General features: G+C 39.8%; 1 protein-coding gene across 1 annotated transcript; it reads right to left on the bottom strand.

Moving 5' to 3' along the window:
- Nucleotides 1–4,356: 4,356 nt before the first annotated feature.
- Nucleotides 4,357–14,019, bottom strand: CHMP1A (charged multivesicular body protein 1A). The gene is made up of 7 exons (XM_072117427.1): nucleotides 13,881–14,019; nucleotides 11,541–11,560; nucleotides 11,375–11,452; nucleotides 10,030–10,176; nucleotides 8,822–8,950; nucleotides 7,747–7,934; nucleotides 4,357–6,057 (listed from the first exon to the last, which is right to left on the bottom strand). Exons 1-7 carry the CDS (start codon nucleotides 13,885–13,887, stop codon nucleotides 6,036–6,038), a joined length of 591 nt encoding a protein of 196 aa, XP_071973528.1. The 5' UTR covers nucleotides 13,888–14,019; the 3' UTR covers nucleotides 4,357–6,035.
- Between the last annotated feature and the right edge of the window lie 14 nt (nucleotides 14,020–14,033).

Genomic DNA, 14,033 nt, shown 5'->3' with positions numbered 1-14,033 from the left:
CTTTACTATGGTCCCAGGCTGCAATAACCAGCTGTAAGGTGTCTGTAATGAAGCTTTATTGATAATCATTGGTCCCATTACAGCAAAAAATGTTTAAACTCCAATTGTCACTGGGACCAAAATTTTTTTTGCTTGGATCTACAATTATAAAATATACAGTTTTGACTTACATACAAATTCAACTTAAGAACAAACCTCCAGACCCTATCTTGTACATAACCCGGGGACTGCCTGTATACTGCTTCTATATTACAATCTATCTCAGAAAGACTAATATATAGATATGCTAATGACAGCTATGGGAACCTTGAACAGGTGTCCACCAGCATTTAAAGATGTTGGTGCCCACAAGCAGACTTGCTGTGGTCGTACTGACACCTGACAGGTTAACCAACAAGATTGGTGATGTTACCGGCAGGTGTCAGCTACGTAATACAGCTGACACCTGCTGCGTATGGAAAGGGCCCTCTCCATACAGCCCTTACGGCAGTAAAAAACTGAACTACACCACTGTTGGGTTTGAATAACTCCCAACCTCAATTTTCCAATAGGCAAGTAGACTAATCAATTTTAAAAATTCTCTTTTATTACATAATCAGTTAAAAAATCATAATTCACTCATATATACGGTATATACGGGTTAGTGCCGACCCAACCTGGGTCTTACATCTATATAGTCGTACGATGATAATCTTGCATCAATCTTCTTAAGCCAAAGAGTTTCAATGGAATATTGATAAACAGATATTTCCAGGAAAATATATGGAAACAAGTGATAGATGAAAGTTGAAAATAGGATAAAGCACCAAAAAGTCTTAAAGGGCACGGTTGCCAGAATAAGATAATGGAAATTAATCAAATGTGGATTCTAGTTCCCATATACTGAACCTAATAAGACCTAAAGACCATATGCTATATTGCCCTATAGCCTCAACTCATCTATATATTTCTGAATTATGGTCTTTTATGTAATAAGAGAATTTTTAAAATTGTAACTTGACTAGTCTACTTGCCTATTGTACTCAGTGCAGTAAAGAACTGGTTAAAAAAAAAACTATATTTATGTGCTGAAATAGGGACCCCTGTTAACCCCTTTAAGTCCTTTTTCATTTTTGCTTTTTGCTCCCCTCCTTCCAAAATCCATAACTTTTATACTTTTCTTGTGGGCTCTGTTTTTTTTGGCCTTAACAGTAAGGTCCAAATGACACCTCCCCTTTATTCTTTGTGGTGATACCAAATTTATATGTAGGTTATATTAGGTTTTCGTACTGTATATACTCATGTATAAGCAGAGTTTATACATCACTTCGGCTTATACAGGAGTCAAAAAAATAAATAAACTTACATACGTTCCGGCGCTCCCCATGCTTGGCACGGCTTCCCACAGCTCCTCTTCTGTCCACTCTTTGATGCAGTGGTGTCACTGCTGATTACGTCATAGTGTGCGCCGACCGGCAGAGCACATTGACGTGTCTCTTCCGGTTACAGCAGAGAGAAGAATAAGGAGGATCCGTGGGGACGGGAACATCGGGGACCGCCGGAAGTATGTAAGTTTATTTGTTTTACATGCTGGGGGGCTGGCTGTATACTAAAGGGGGCTGGAAGGCTATATACTACAGGGGGCTGTGACCAATGCATTTTCCACCCTCGGCTTATACTTGAGTCAATAGGTTTTCCCAGTTTTGGGTCGGCTTATTCTTGGGTAGTCTTATACTCAAGTATATATGGTAGATTTATATTGTGATAGATTGGACATTTTAGGGTGCGATGATACCCTATCATCTTTACAATGTTTTTACTATTATTTGAGGCCCCTTTTGGTAGTTTTCACTGTAGTTTTGACCCTTGTGTGATTATTGGCACCACATACACTCTATCATTGTCTGTCTTATATTAGGTAACCACATTGTTTTATTTGCTGTTTTCGATGCATTTACATCAACATAATGTATTTCTCTCACAGAAACTATTTAGGATAACATTAGTAATGTCCTATTTGTTTTGTGTTCTTACGGTATATTTTTATTACATTATCCATATTATGCCATTAAAGCCCTATCTAAATAAAGTCAGTGCCCGGGTCCATATGTTTGTTCTTAAGTTGAATTTGTATGCAAGTTTGAACTGTATATTTTATAATTGTAGATCCAGACAAAAATTTTTTTTGCCCCAGTGACAATTGGAGTTTCAAAATTTTTTGCTGTAGTGGACCAAGTATTTTCATAAAACATCATTACAGACACCTCACAGCTGATCATTACAGCCTTGGAATATAGTAAAGCATCCAGAGAGCTTCACCAGAGGTCACAGTGGGCAAAGGGGTCCATCTTTAACTAGAGGTAGTCTGTAAGTCGGGTGTACACCTGTATTTACCTTCTCAAAACTCAACGGGCCTTCAGACAACAGGACTCAGTACTTCCTGTGATGTCCCGTGTCCTGCTGGTATCTGTCGGATGGAGGGGGCATGCAATCTTTACTGTATGCACGTCCCCTTTGTGGTGACATCAGTGGATCAAGGGGCCTTTAAACTCTAGCCTCTAGAAGTGTAAGTGTGGGGTAGGTTATTTGGTAATTTACATCTATTAAAAGTTCTGCACCATTTTATTGATATGTAAAGTGAGTCCTCCTGTATTTTACCTCATCAGCCAAAACATTTCCTCCCTCTGCGGTCATTTTAAGGTCAGGAATATCTGGCTGATCTGGCTATTTTTTTTTTTTTTTTTATTAGGTTTATATTTATATCCATGGCCTCCTGCCTTCTAAAATCAACTTTTAAAATGATGCTAATGAGACAGAAAGGCTTGAAAGGTTATTACAGCCCCTCCGTGCGGATTCACAGGATGTTACATTCTGAAGCAGAACTTCCCCACTTCCACTTTGTGCTCACTGGCGCTGACATTACAGAAAGTGCAAGGGGAAGGGGCGAGTCTGACACATCCCGCCGCAGTATGACAACAACTTGTGAAGCCAGAGCACAAAGAGCTTCTGTAACATGCCCATAGCGTTTCATGCTTGTGATTTCCATCCTCAGGAAGTGAACATAGAAGCTTCCAATAGAATGACAGCAAGCAGAGATCTAGAAAACTATAAGAATTGATACAGAAAATATGTTTAAAAATGGTATTGCTGCTCTTCTAGTGGAAATATACGGTGTGGCTGTAATGCGGCCAGTCAGATCCAAGGAAAGTCTTAGGCCTCTTGCACACTAGCGTTGCGTTTCACGTCAGGGTGCAATGCGTGAAAAATTGACGTTTTGGCTGCGTTTTTGTTCCATTTTTCCTTGGAGTAATTTGCGTTTTTTTTGCGTTTTCGGCGCATTTTTGACGCGCGATTCAATGGGAGACTCGAGCATTTTTCAAAGGGACCATGGTTTGGGATTAAAATGTGTTATTTAATTGAAAAATAATGTCTTCTGATAATTTGCAAACATCTGCGATCTATTCTTCACTGTTCCGCGCGTATATTATCTCCCGACAATTTAGCAGATGTGAAGAACAGTGAAGAATAGAATAAAAACAGTGAACACAGTGAACACAGGATCATTTAAGATAAAAACACAGTGCAGAACACAGTGCAGAATAGATTACAGATGTTCGGCACATCTGCTTACTTGTCGGGAGATACGCGCGGAACGGCGCGAACAAAATAGAATGTGAAGAACAATATATATGTGTGTGAAGAACACATTGCAGATGTTTAAATACATCTGCAATGTGTTCTTCACACATATATATTGTTCTTCACATGCTATTTTGTTCGCGCCGTTCCGCGCGTATCTCCCGACAAGTAAGCAGATGTGCCGAACATCTGTAATCTATTCTGCACTGTGTTCTGCACTGTGTTTTTATCTTAAATGATCCTGTGTTCACTGTTTTTATTCTATTCTTCACTGTTCTTCACTGTGTTTTTTTAATTAAATGATCGTTCGCGAGCAGGGGAAATAATGTTATTCTGGTCACCTAGCAACCCTTACGTTTAAAACGCATTGCACTCGCATTGCACTTGCAATGATTGCGAGTGCAATGCGTTCTTGATGCATCTCCATAGACTTGAATGGGGCGTGAAAATTGCGCGTGACTCGCAAAAATAGAGCATGCTGCGATTTTGACGCGCGTGCAAACGAACGCAAGCACGCGCGTCAAAAACAACGCTAATGGAGAAAGACCCATTGAATACAATGGGACAGAGTGCAATGCGAGTTCTGAGCGTCAAATGCACGCGCAGAACTCGCGCGTGAAAAACGCCAGTGGAGAAGGGGCCTTACATGAAGAGTTCAAGCTCAGCTGCTGGTTTGTTGGAATAAACTCACTCATGCGAGTAGTTTTTTTTTTGCCACCCTACAAAAGCCAGACCACATTTAAGAATTACAAGAATTTATTTGGAAACGTAAATACAAACATCTTTACAGATAAATTACACCCAGAAAAAGACAAAGCTGAGATCTTATCAACAAAAGGCAAATTGGTAAAAAGAAAATAATGCACATAATTTACATTTGGATAACCTAAAAAACAAAGCATGTCGGGATAGGAGCCATATGTAACTGTGATGCTAGGAGCACAACTGTGGGCTGTGATGCTGGGAGCACAAACCATGGAGGTGAATGGTACAAAGACTGTTTAAAGGGGTTGTACAGGATTAAAAAAATCTGGCGGCTTTGTACCAAAAACAGCCTCATCTACAATTTGTGTGTGGTATTGCAGCTCAGCTCAATTTGCTTCAGCAGAGCCCAACGCTAACACTAGACACAAAGCCTGGACAGGCATATAGAAGTTTTTGAAAGTAGTCCTGTTGTATCTTGTACATTATCTTTAATAATCTGGGCACCAAGTAGTGGAAAATCATAATATGGATCAATATGTAGTGTTTTAGAACACCTTCCACCCCCAAAAAAAGGAAAGAAATAAACTGCAAACCTATATTCCTGAGTTTCCTTCTTATTTCAATTTATTTTTATTATTTCTTGAAAAGTAGGCAATAACCTATGTAAACACCATTGCAGCTACTAGATGAGGGTTACCCAATGTTCTTATGTTCCAGAATAAAAATAAAATTAACAGATGTGCAGGGATACTTATATATAATATAGAATGTATATATTACATAAGTGTGCATACTTGCCATCTAGGGCCTTAGGAAAGTTTGGTGCAAGTTTTAATAGCGCTCTATTTTCTTGGAACATATACATCCAAGAAAGGGCAGAATGGCCGCATTATATCATTAATAGGAGGACATGTGTCTTATAAGTACATGGCACAAATACCTGCGTGACATGAAATACTCCTTGGCATTGTCTCCAGCTTATTAAATGTTAACAGGCACATGACACCAACAACTTTTAACCTATTTTGGACAGAGTTTAAAATATAAGCAGACAAGCCCAAATAGATTTAATATTGAGGTTTGGGGAGATTGACTAATAAACAACTCCCAAGGAATCTCCAAATACAGTAACAGGGTTTATAACCTTACACAGAGCGATTTTATTATTGAACATGGGAGGGAGGACATAACATGCTGCACTGCGTCTCTGGCACACACAATATACAGAAAAGCCTACCATAAGATGTTAGGACAGGGGGTAAGGGCATTGTGCAGATAATATGCCCTCGTGTTTATGAGGAAGCACTGATAAATATATCGAGCTAATTCTATGATCACCCTTCGATGTGATGACCAGGGGATTTATGTCTTCTGGCATCACTTCCCTGGTCACTAAAGATTCCCTCATTCCCAGCAAGGCTTATCTGGCAAGGTGTCATGTGTTTGGGAGGTAGGAAGAATGAGAGAAGTATGATATTTGTACATTATCCCTCCAGATGAAATGCTAAATCTAGGCTTAAATCCATGCATCAAGGCCACCGTATGAGAACATAGAGGCCAACTTCAGCTTCCGAGACTGCAGAGTAACTAGAAAGCAGTAGCAGCACAATCCGGGACCCAAGATCCTCCCCAACATTTCAAGGTAAAGGCCACATGTGATTAAGTGACCCCAGAGTACCCCAAATTCCAGGAAGAAGGTGGTAAAGCAGCCATCAGTTCCTTAAGGCAGCCAGTCTGTTAAGAGAAAAGACAATTGTCAAAGGTTATAAAAATATAAACTACAGAGAAACATTCTATAAACAAAATAGAAAAGTTTACAAAAAAAAATTGGTATTAATATCTTCATTTAATTTGCTTACAATGAAAAAACACAAAAGAGAATGGAAAAAAAAAAAGTCAAATCATTGATCATTTTACACAAAACTCCAAAAATGGGCCGGACCAAAGTATTGGCACCCTGAGACTAATACTTGGCACACAGCCTTTAGACAAAATATCTGCGAACAACCGCTTCCGGTAACCATCAATGAGTTTCTTACAATGCTCTGCTGGAATTTTACACCATTCTTCTTTGGCAAACTGCTCCAGGTCCCTGAGATTTGAAGACGCCTTCTCCAAACTGCCATTGTGAGATCTCTCCACAGGTGTTCTATGGGAGTCAGGTCTGGACTCATTTTCTAGAGCTTTTTGAAGTGTGTTTTGGGTCATTGTGCTGCTGGAAGACCTATGAGCTCTGAGGTCATTATGCTGCAAAATTTGTTGGTAGTCTTCAGACATCATAATACCCGGCAGGTGGTCAAGCAGTCCAGTGGCAGAGGCAGCAAAGCAACCCCAAAACATAAGGGGACCTCCGCCATGTTTGACTGTAGGGACCGTGTTCTTTTCTTTGAAGGCCTCTTTTTTCCTGTAAACTCCATGTTGATGCCTTTTCCCAAAAAGCTGTTCTTTTGTGTCATCTGACCAGAGAAAATTCTCCCGAAACATTTTAGGCTTCCTCAGGTAAGTTTTGGTCTTCCTGGGTATCCTACCATACATTCCCTTTTCATTCAGGTGCTGATGGATAGTACGGGTTGTACCCTCGGACTGCAGGGCAGCTAGAACTTGTTGGGATGTTAGTTGAGGTTCTTTATCCATCATCCGCACAATCTTCCGTTGAAATCTCTTGTCAATTTTTCTTTTCCGTCCACATCTAGGGAGATTAGCCACAGTGTCATGGGCTTTAAACTTCTTGATGACACTGCGCACGGTAGACTCTGGAACATTCAGGTCTTTGGAGATGGACTTGAAATTTCTCAGGCTTCCTCTCAATTTTGATTCTCAAGTCCTCAGACAGCTCTGTGGTCTTCTTTCTTTTCTCCATGCTCAATGTGGTACACACAAGGAAACAGGTTGAGTCAACTTTAATCCATTTCAACTGGCTGCAAGTGTGATTTAGTTATTGCCACCAATTACAATTTTGTTAATTACACAAATTAGAGAAGCGTCACATGATTTTTCAAACAGTGCCAATACTTTTGTCCACCCCCGTTTATGTTTGGTGTGGAATTATATCCAATTTGGCTTTTTGACAATTCTTTTTAAATGAAGATAATAATACCAAAGAATTTATGATTGCAATCATTTCTTGGAAAAAACTGAGTATTATCTGACAGAATTGCAGGGGTGCCAATACGTCAGTAAAATAAATATTTCAGATGGTACATTTTGTAGTGGATAGATCACTCTACTTCTGTAGGCTGCAGTAGAAGTTGAACACAAAAGGCTTATGCAATGAGCGTCCTGCATAAAAATCAGTTACATGCTTTCTTTATGTGCACTGCCATTCAACATGGCTTTTCTACATAGTAAGTACAGCGAGCGAGTTTAGCAAACTTTTCATGCCAATTCAATCAACAGTCTAAACAGTTAATGGTCCATACACACCTGCGTGACAGCTGGTCTTCCTGCGTGCGGGTAGAACTCTCCCCCACTGATGCCGCCCCCTGGGGAAGCTGGTTCAGCTGATCCATAACCTCCAGCCCATTCTCCTCTGCGATCTGCACAATTAAGTTATCCACCTGTTCCTGTGGAGTTGTCAGGGTCATAGCAGATCCCATAGAGTCCTCCATTACCTGTGTAAGATAAAGCGATACAAGGTTGTTAACAGAACACAAGACAAACATACAATGCAAATCACAAAGGTTCATGTGCACAAAATATTCAAAATTGCAGACTGCTATAAAGATTTTATTCTGTTTTGCAAATAAGTCATTTACTGTTATAAACTTCTGAGGGACAGTGGATTTACTGGGTGTGTATTTGAAATAAATATTAATAGAAATAATAAAAAAAATATTTGAAAGCGCAAAGTGCACACAAGTGAGTTTTGGTCTGACAACCTCCAACTAAACTACAGTTCCACAGTTTCACGTTACCCACAGATCAGGAGCCGGACTATACATTTCCAGAAGTATTTCCTTCTGAAAATAATTGATTTACATAACAAAGAACTGCTCCTTGCAGGGGATATTAGATAGAAAGAATCCCTTTTTCCTCTTGTAATTTGTCTATGAGGGTGTGTTCACACACAGCGCTTTGCATTGCGTTTAGGGTGGGGGAGCTCGGCTGGATTGTATCTGCATTTAAAATAAAAACGCTTGTGATCGGCAACAAGCACCCAGTGTTTTTCATGTAAACTATGCAAGACACCGAGTACTCATTACTGTTCCCATGCAGAGCCCCGCCCACAGGCGCGTGCCTTGGGTTTCTAATCACAATGCAAGCATGGAATGTGGCCATGCCCTAAATCAATAAAGTTGTATTTTATTGTATCCTATTTTAGCAAAGTACCAAACTGATAAACACAACTTCCCCCTAATGGACACAAGATTTAGTGCATAATAGATGTATAGGATCTGGGTACATATAGATGAGTGGACTGTAACCTACTTCCTGTTCATGCCCAGGATACAACCATGTCAATGTGAACAGTTATTCTCACCTACAGGCACTTACTCACCGATGTGTGAACATCCAGATTCTGAACTTGCTGCTCGAATTTATCCATAACAGCCGACACCTTCTGTAAGTCCATTGAGCTCAGGGCTTTGTCCAGAGCCTTTGTCACCTGGGCCATGTTCTTAGTCACCTGTGTGCAAAAGAACAAGAAAATGCAAAGACGTCTTAGTACTGTTATGTTCTTTAATTTCTTAATGAACTTTTACTCCTATTAAACAATCTTCATTAGGCTACATATAAAGATAGTCTGCTACCAATTTTTTTTTTTTTTTTGTGAACAAACATCCTGCATCAAAAATTACTGATTAATACACAACCACATTTATGCAACTTTACAGAAAAAACTCTGATGAGATGCAAAAATTACATAAAAATTAAACTTTTCCAGCAAAATACCGGTAAGTACAAATCGAGGCACTGAAAGAAAGAAGAGATCTGGCACTCACCATTAAAGTCAAATCTTTATTCCATACTTCTGTAAAAACAACGTTGCAGGGAGGGAGAAGGACAGCAGTGGGATTCTGCTGTCCTTCTCCATCCCTGCAACGTTGCAGGCATCATAACGTCAGCTTGCGGCTGACATCATGATGCCTGCTACGGGACATGGAGCCGATACGATTAGAAGAGGACCTCAGATATCTCAGATTCTGTTTCATTTGTTAAGGTATTACTAGGTGCCACGGTTCAGTAGAAAAGACCATTTAAAGTTACCCCCCTCCAGCCTGTCAGCTGAAGGCAAAATGCAGAAGGAGCTGCAGAAGCCACTACACAAAAGTACATGCACCCTCTGTCTCTGAAGCGGGGTGATGGATTGCATATTTAGAATAGATTTTGGTAAGGGTTTAGACAATTGTACCACTTATTAAAAACATTTCAATGGGAAACATTACTATAAAGAATATTTTTTTCACATGTTTAGTTATAACAGGTGTTTATAGGTGTAACAAGGTGACTGCTTGAGAAGCAAGAGTAGAAGTAGAGTGGAATACTTATTGGTCCCAGTATATATGCAATAAGTGGTGGCAGCGATAATATCTGGAGTGCTGAAGCTGTATGATTTATGCTCAATCTGTGTCCCGAGTGAAAGTTTGAGTAGGCTAAATTAACCCATACAGTCGCACTCCAAGTCACGTGACGAGGCAGCGGCGTCCTCCCCATGGCATGGTGTAAAGTTTGCTATGATGGTAACTGTGAAATCAGGACACATACCCCCTTCATTGTGACTGCCGTTTGTACTTTAGAGGCAACTGCGTCTACCCTTGAAGCCATCCGAAGCCAGTTTAGCCCCTCATTCTTCTTTCTGATTGCATTCTCAGCATACACACGGGCAACTTCCACATTCTTCTGCTGCAGGGCCTACATGAAGAATAAATTAAAAGTTCAGAATTTGCATTTAAGGGCTATTTTGGTTACATGAAACCTATACAATTATACAATTTATGTCTGTAAGCTGGCCCTTAATATAGTGTTATTACACGTTTCTAGCAGTTCTCTTCCAAAAAATATACCCTTGTAGACCACCCAGCCCAACGTTTTCTTTCCGTTGCCTCTAGATATGACCCAGTTGAACATATAGAGTAGTCTCCTTCTCATGGCTTCTGGTTTACCTGGATATCTGGTTTTGTTGATGTACACATGATAGCAGATCTGGCATTATGTAAGACTCTTGTGAAATCTATCTGCCTTGGCAGTAGTAAATGACAAATAAGAGCTCAAGGGGAACTGAGAAAGGGGTGAAGTGACAGTAGATTAATACGTAGGAATTATTTTTGAAAAAACTGTAATACCCATTTAACAATATACTAAGCTCTGATATATGACCTGCTGAAAAGTAGGATGATAAACCAATTCACTGAGCAATATGCACTGCAAAGAGCATATTTACAAACAGGTGCTGTTCCTATACCTAAATAATGGCCCCATAGACTGCTTACTAGGGAAATGTTATGGCATTACTTCATATTCCCAGAATTTTCAAAATATCTATCTAGTATTACCTTGTTTACAAAGAGCAACATTGACAAAACATAGAACTTCCAGCATGGGAAGAAAAAAACATGACTCATCACACGCTGCTGGATAATGGGAAATAAAGTTTTACAAGGTACTGAAATTATTTGAAATGCAGAATTTTTTAACATCAGCATAGCATAGGCTGGTGGATCCTGACACCAGCTAAAAATCACATTCCTCATGACAGGTTTGCTTTACATTTTAAGAAATATACAGATTTAAAAAAAAAAATCAGAGCAATAACTTAGAACTTAACCTCAGGGGAAGATTTATCGGAGAGCAGAAATGTTCTAGTTGCCCATGGCAACCAATCAGAGCTCAGCTTTCATTTTCCGACAGCCTTTTCTAAATTAAAGCTGAGCTCTGATTGGTTTCCAGGGGCAACTAGAATAGTTTTATAATAAATCTCCCTGGAAAGTTGGACGACAATCTCTGCAGAGCTTCGAGGCAGGTCATTTTGGAATTGAATATTTTTTAGTTTGTCACATCTTTAAACTGCTCCATCACTGTGTACAGTAACATTAATGGCTATTAATATTACCTTTTTCACTTTGGCATTTTCAGTATTGGAATCTTTCTCTGCCTTCTTTGCCAGTTTCTCCAGCTGCTTAGCTGTAAACTGAAATGAATAAGAACACACCAATACATGAGATAAGCCCTGATGTAACCTAAGGCAAGAAACTGTGTAAAAAGAAAAATAGACTCACCTTTAACTGGAACAATGTATCTGTAAAACAATAAAAACAACATATTATTGTGAAAGTAATGATAATGGAAAAATAAAAATAAATTAATGAAAAAAAAAGTATAGAAAACAGCAACATTGAGGTTTACCTACCCACAGCTGAGAATTTGCTGCAACTTTACCCAGTTTTTACATCTCTGAATCTAAACAAGAATGCTTCACCCCCACACCTCTAAAATGGTGCTCAATAAAAGGAGGGGAATAAATTAGTGAGTCCTTGCCTTGTGATAACTTGAAGGTTATGTAACATTTGACAATCCCGAATGTCAGGCAGAATGGAATATATAGAGACAGACATATTAAATACATCTCAGAGCCACTATTAACCCAAAACTATTCCTGCAGATCATTGCCAATTGGTGATTGGACCCGATGTCCACAGCCCATCCAACTCAAGGTATTTGCCTTTAACTTGTGCCTGTTTGCGCAACTTGTAAAGATGAGCCCCCTCCTATCTAATGATGAAAATGTATGTATAAAGGGTTAACCGCACATGGGAACGCTTTGACGGTTTCTATATTTTCAGTGGAAATGAATGGCTTTTGAGACATCCCATTTAAATGCCCCAAATATTTAGTCTCATAATAACATGAATGGTTAGATCACATGAGGATATCACAGCAGGAAGAAGGTTGTAGTCATAGCAGGTCACACTTTCCATAACTCAAGTGTTTGTCTCAGTCACACCCCAAACAATTACAATACCAAGAGGCACAGCCTGATAACACTGATACAGTGACACTGGGATGACGTCACTGCCAGGAAGCTATTGTAAAGTCTGAGCCAACCTCCCAACCTGTCATACCCGTATATATAGGGGAGAGGTGGCAAAGAGATCACAGGATTGACCATCACTGGTTCCCTATATACAAATACACACACGGATTACTGTTCACCATTAATGGGGACCACAAAAGAATAACCTATTAAATTAGTAAACAGGGAAAGATATCACATTGCTTTCACATTTCTTGTATAGTAAAATCAATGGGCGACCACATAGTAGTTATCTGCTGAAGCAAGGGATGTACTTTGTTGCATTTCTTCTGTGTGTTCCCATCAAGAAGTACCCCAGATTTTATATACATTCCACAGATTATGATATTAGTTTACACCATAGGCAACATGAACACCAATGAAAATGTGAAATTTTTGGTAACTTCCACAAGATAAGTTCATTCCATAGTTAAAAATTGCAACTGCAATTCAAAGTTACCAGGAGATTACAAGTTACAATGAGATGCTACAAGTACAGCAGCAGAACATGTTAATACTGAGAGTGGACAGATTAAAATCTATGTTTGTCGAATATGATGCTATGATGAAGCCTGAATTGTTTTGTGCAATCCCTCCAGCAAAACAGGTCATATCTGAGTACAACAATCTTGTTTCTAAGGGACAACATGGCTACATTTATGGGAAATTATCTTCACACAGCTACATCCAATTCAAGAAATGTATCCCAATGCCAGATAAATTATATTAAGAGTACATACACACAGCCGTATGCCCAGGTGATACCCCACCCCCAATAGAGGAAAGGGGCGCACGGCCCGCACACAAGGAGAAAGAGAGCATGCTTTATTTTTTCCCCTTGTATGGCACGGATCACTGCCACACATGTATTGTATTGTACCGCCACCTGGCCGCCATCATCTAAATGTACCCTAAATGTGAATACCCAGATGAGAATATACCTTTAATGACAAATAACAGATGTCAGAATAAATGAACTTTATACAAATTTTATAATTTTTCCTGCAACATTTAGAGTCAGTTCACACCTCAGTTATGTGATCAGTATTTTGTATCACATATTGCGAGAACAGATACAAACGTTTTCACTATAATTCATCTCTATGTAGTCTCCACTTCTGGTTTTGGTTCACAATAACTGATGGAAAAACTGATGAAATATCTGAAGTGTGAACAGACCCTTAGGAAGCAGCAGAGGTATATCAAGCTGTGCTGAAGAAAGTATAAGAAAACAGCAGTGAGAACACCCCCTAAGGCCACTTCCATAGAGGTGAACTACCTGGGCTTCATGTATTACATGTCCAACACTCCTCCTGCCAAGGATCATCAGGACAGAGCAGCATTGGATTCTATAGTCCCCATTCCCTCATGCATAGGGGGCATATATCAGTGAGAATAAGCACAAGATGTATGAGATTACTCCTCAAATACTGGACTAGTATGAGCGGGGCATGCTGGTACTTGTAGTCCATCACTACTGGTAGCTGTCTGCGTATATACAGAGTATGGCGCCTTCTGACCCGTGTCTTCTCCCGCCAGCACTTACCGTCCATCCTGAGGCCTCTTTACTCTCCGGACCGAGCACAGCCAGTGACACTTCCGGGTTCTGTCACCTGCGGACTCTTCCAAGTCACGCGATGGTGTGACGTCACGCCGAAAGTCGAAGACGTCACGTGACCGACCAATTTCTGCTGCGCAG

The sequence above is a fragment of the Engystomops pustulosus genome, chromosome 7, assembly GCF_040894005.1.
Source record: "Engystomops pustulosus chromosome 7, aEngPut4.maternal, whole genome shotgun sequence".
Taxonomy (NCBI): Eukaryota; Metazoa; Chordata; class Amphibia; order Anura; family Leptodactylidae; genus Engystomops; species Engystomops pustulosus.
This window is presented reverse-complemented; position numbering and strand designations above follow the sequence as displayed.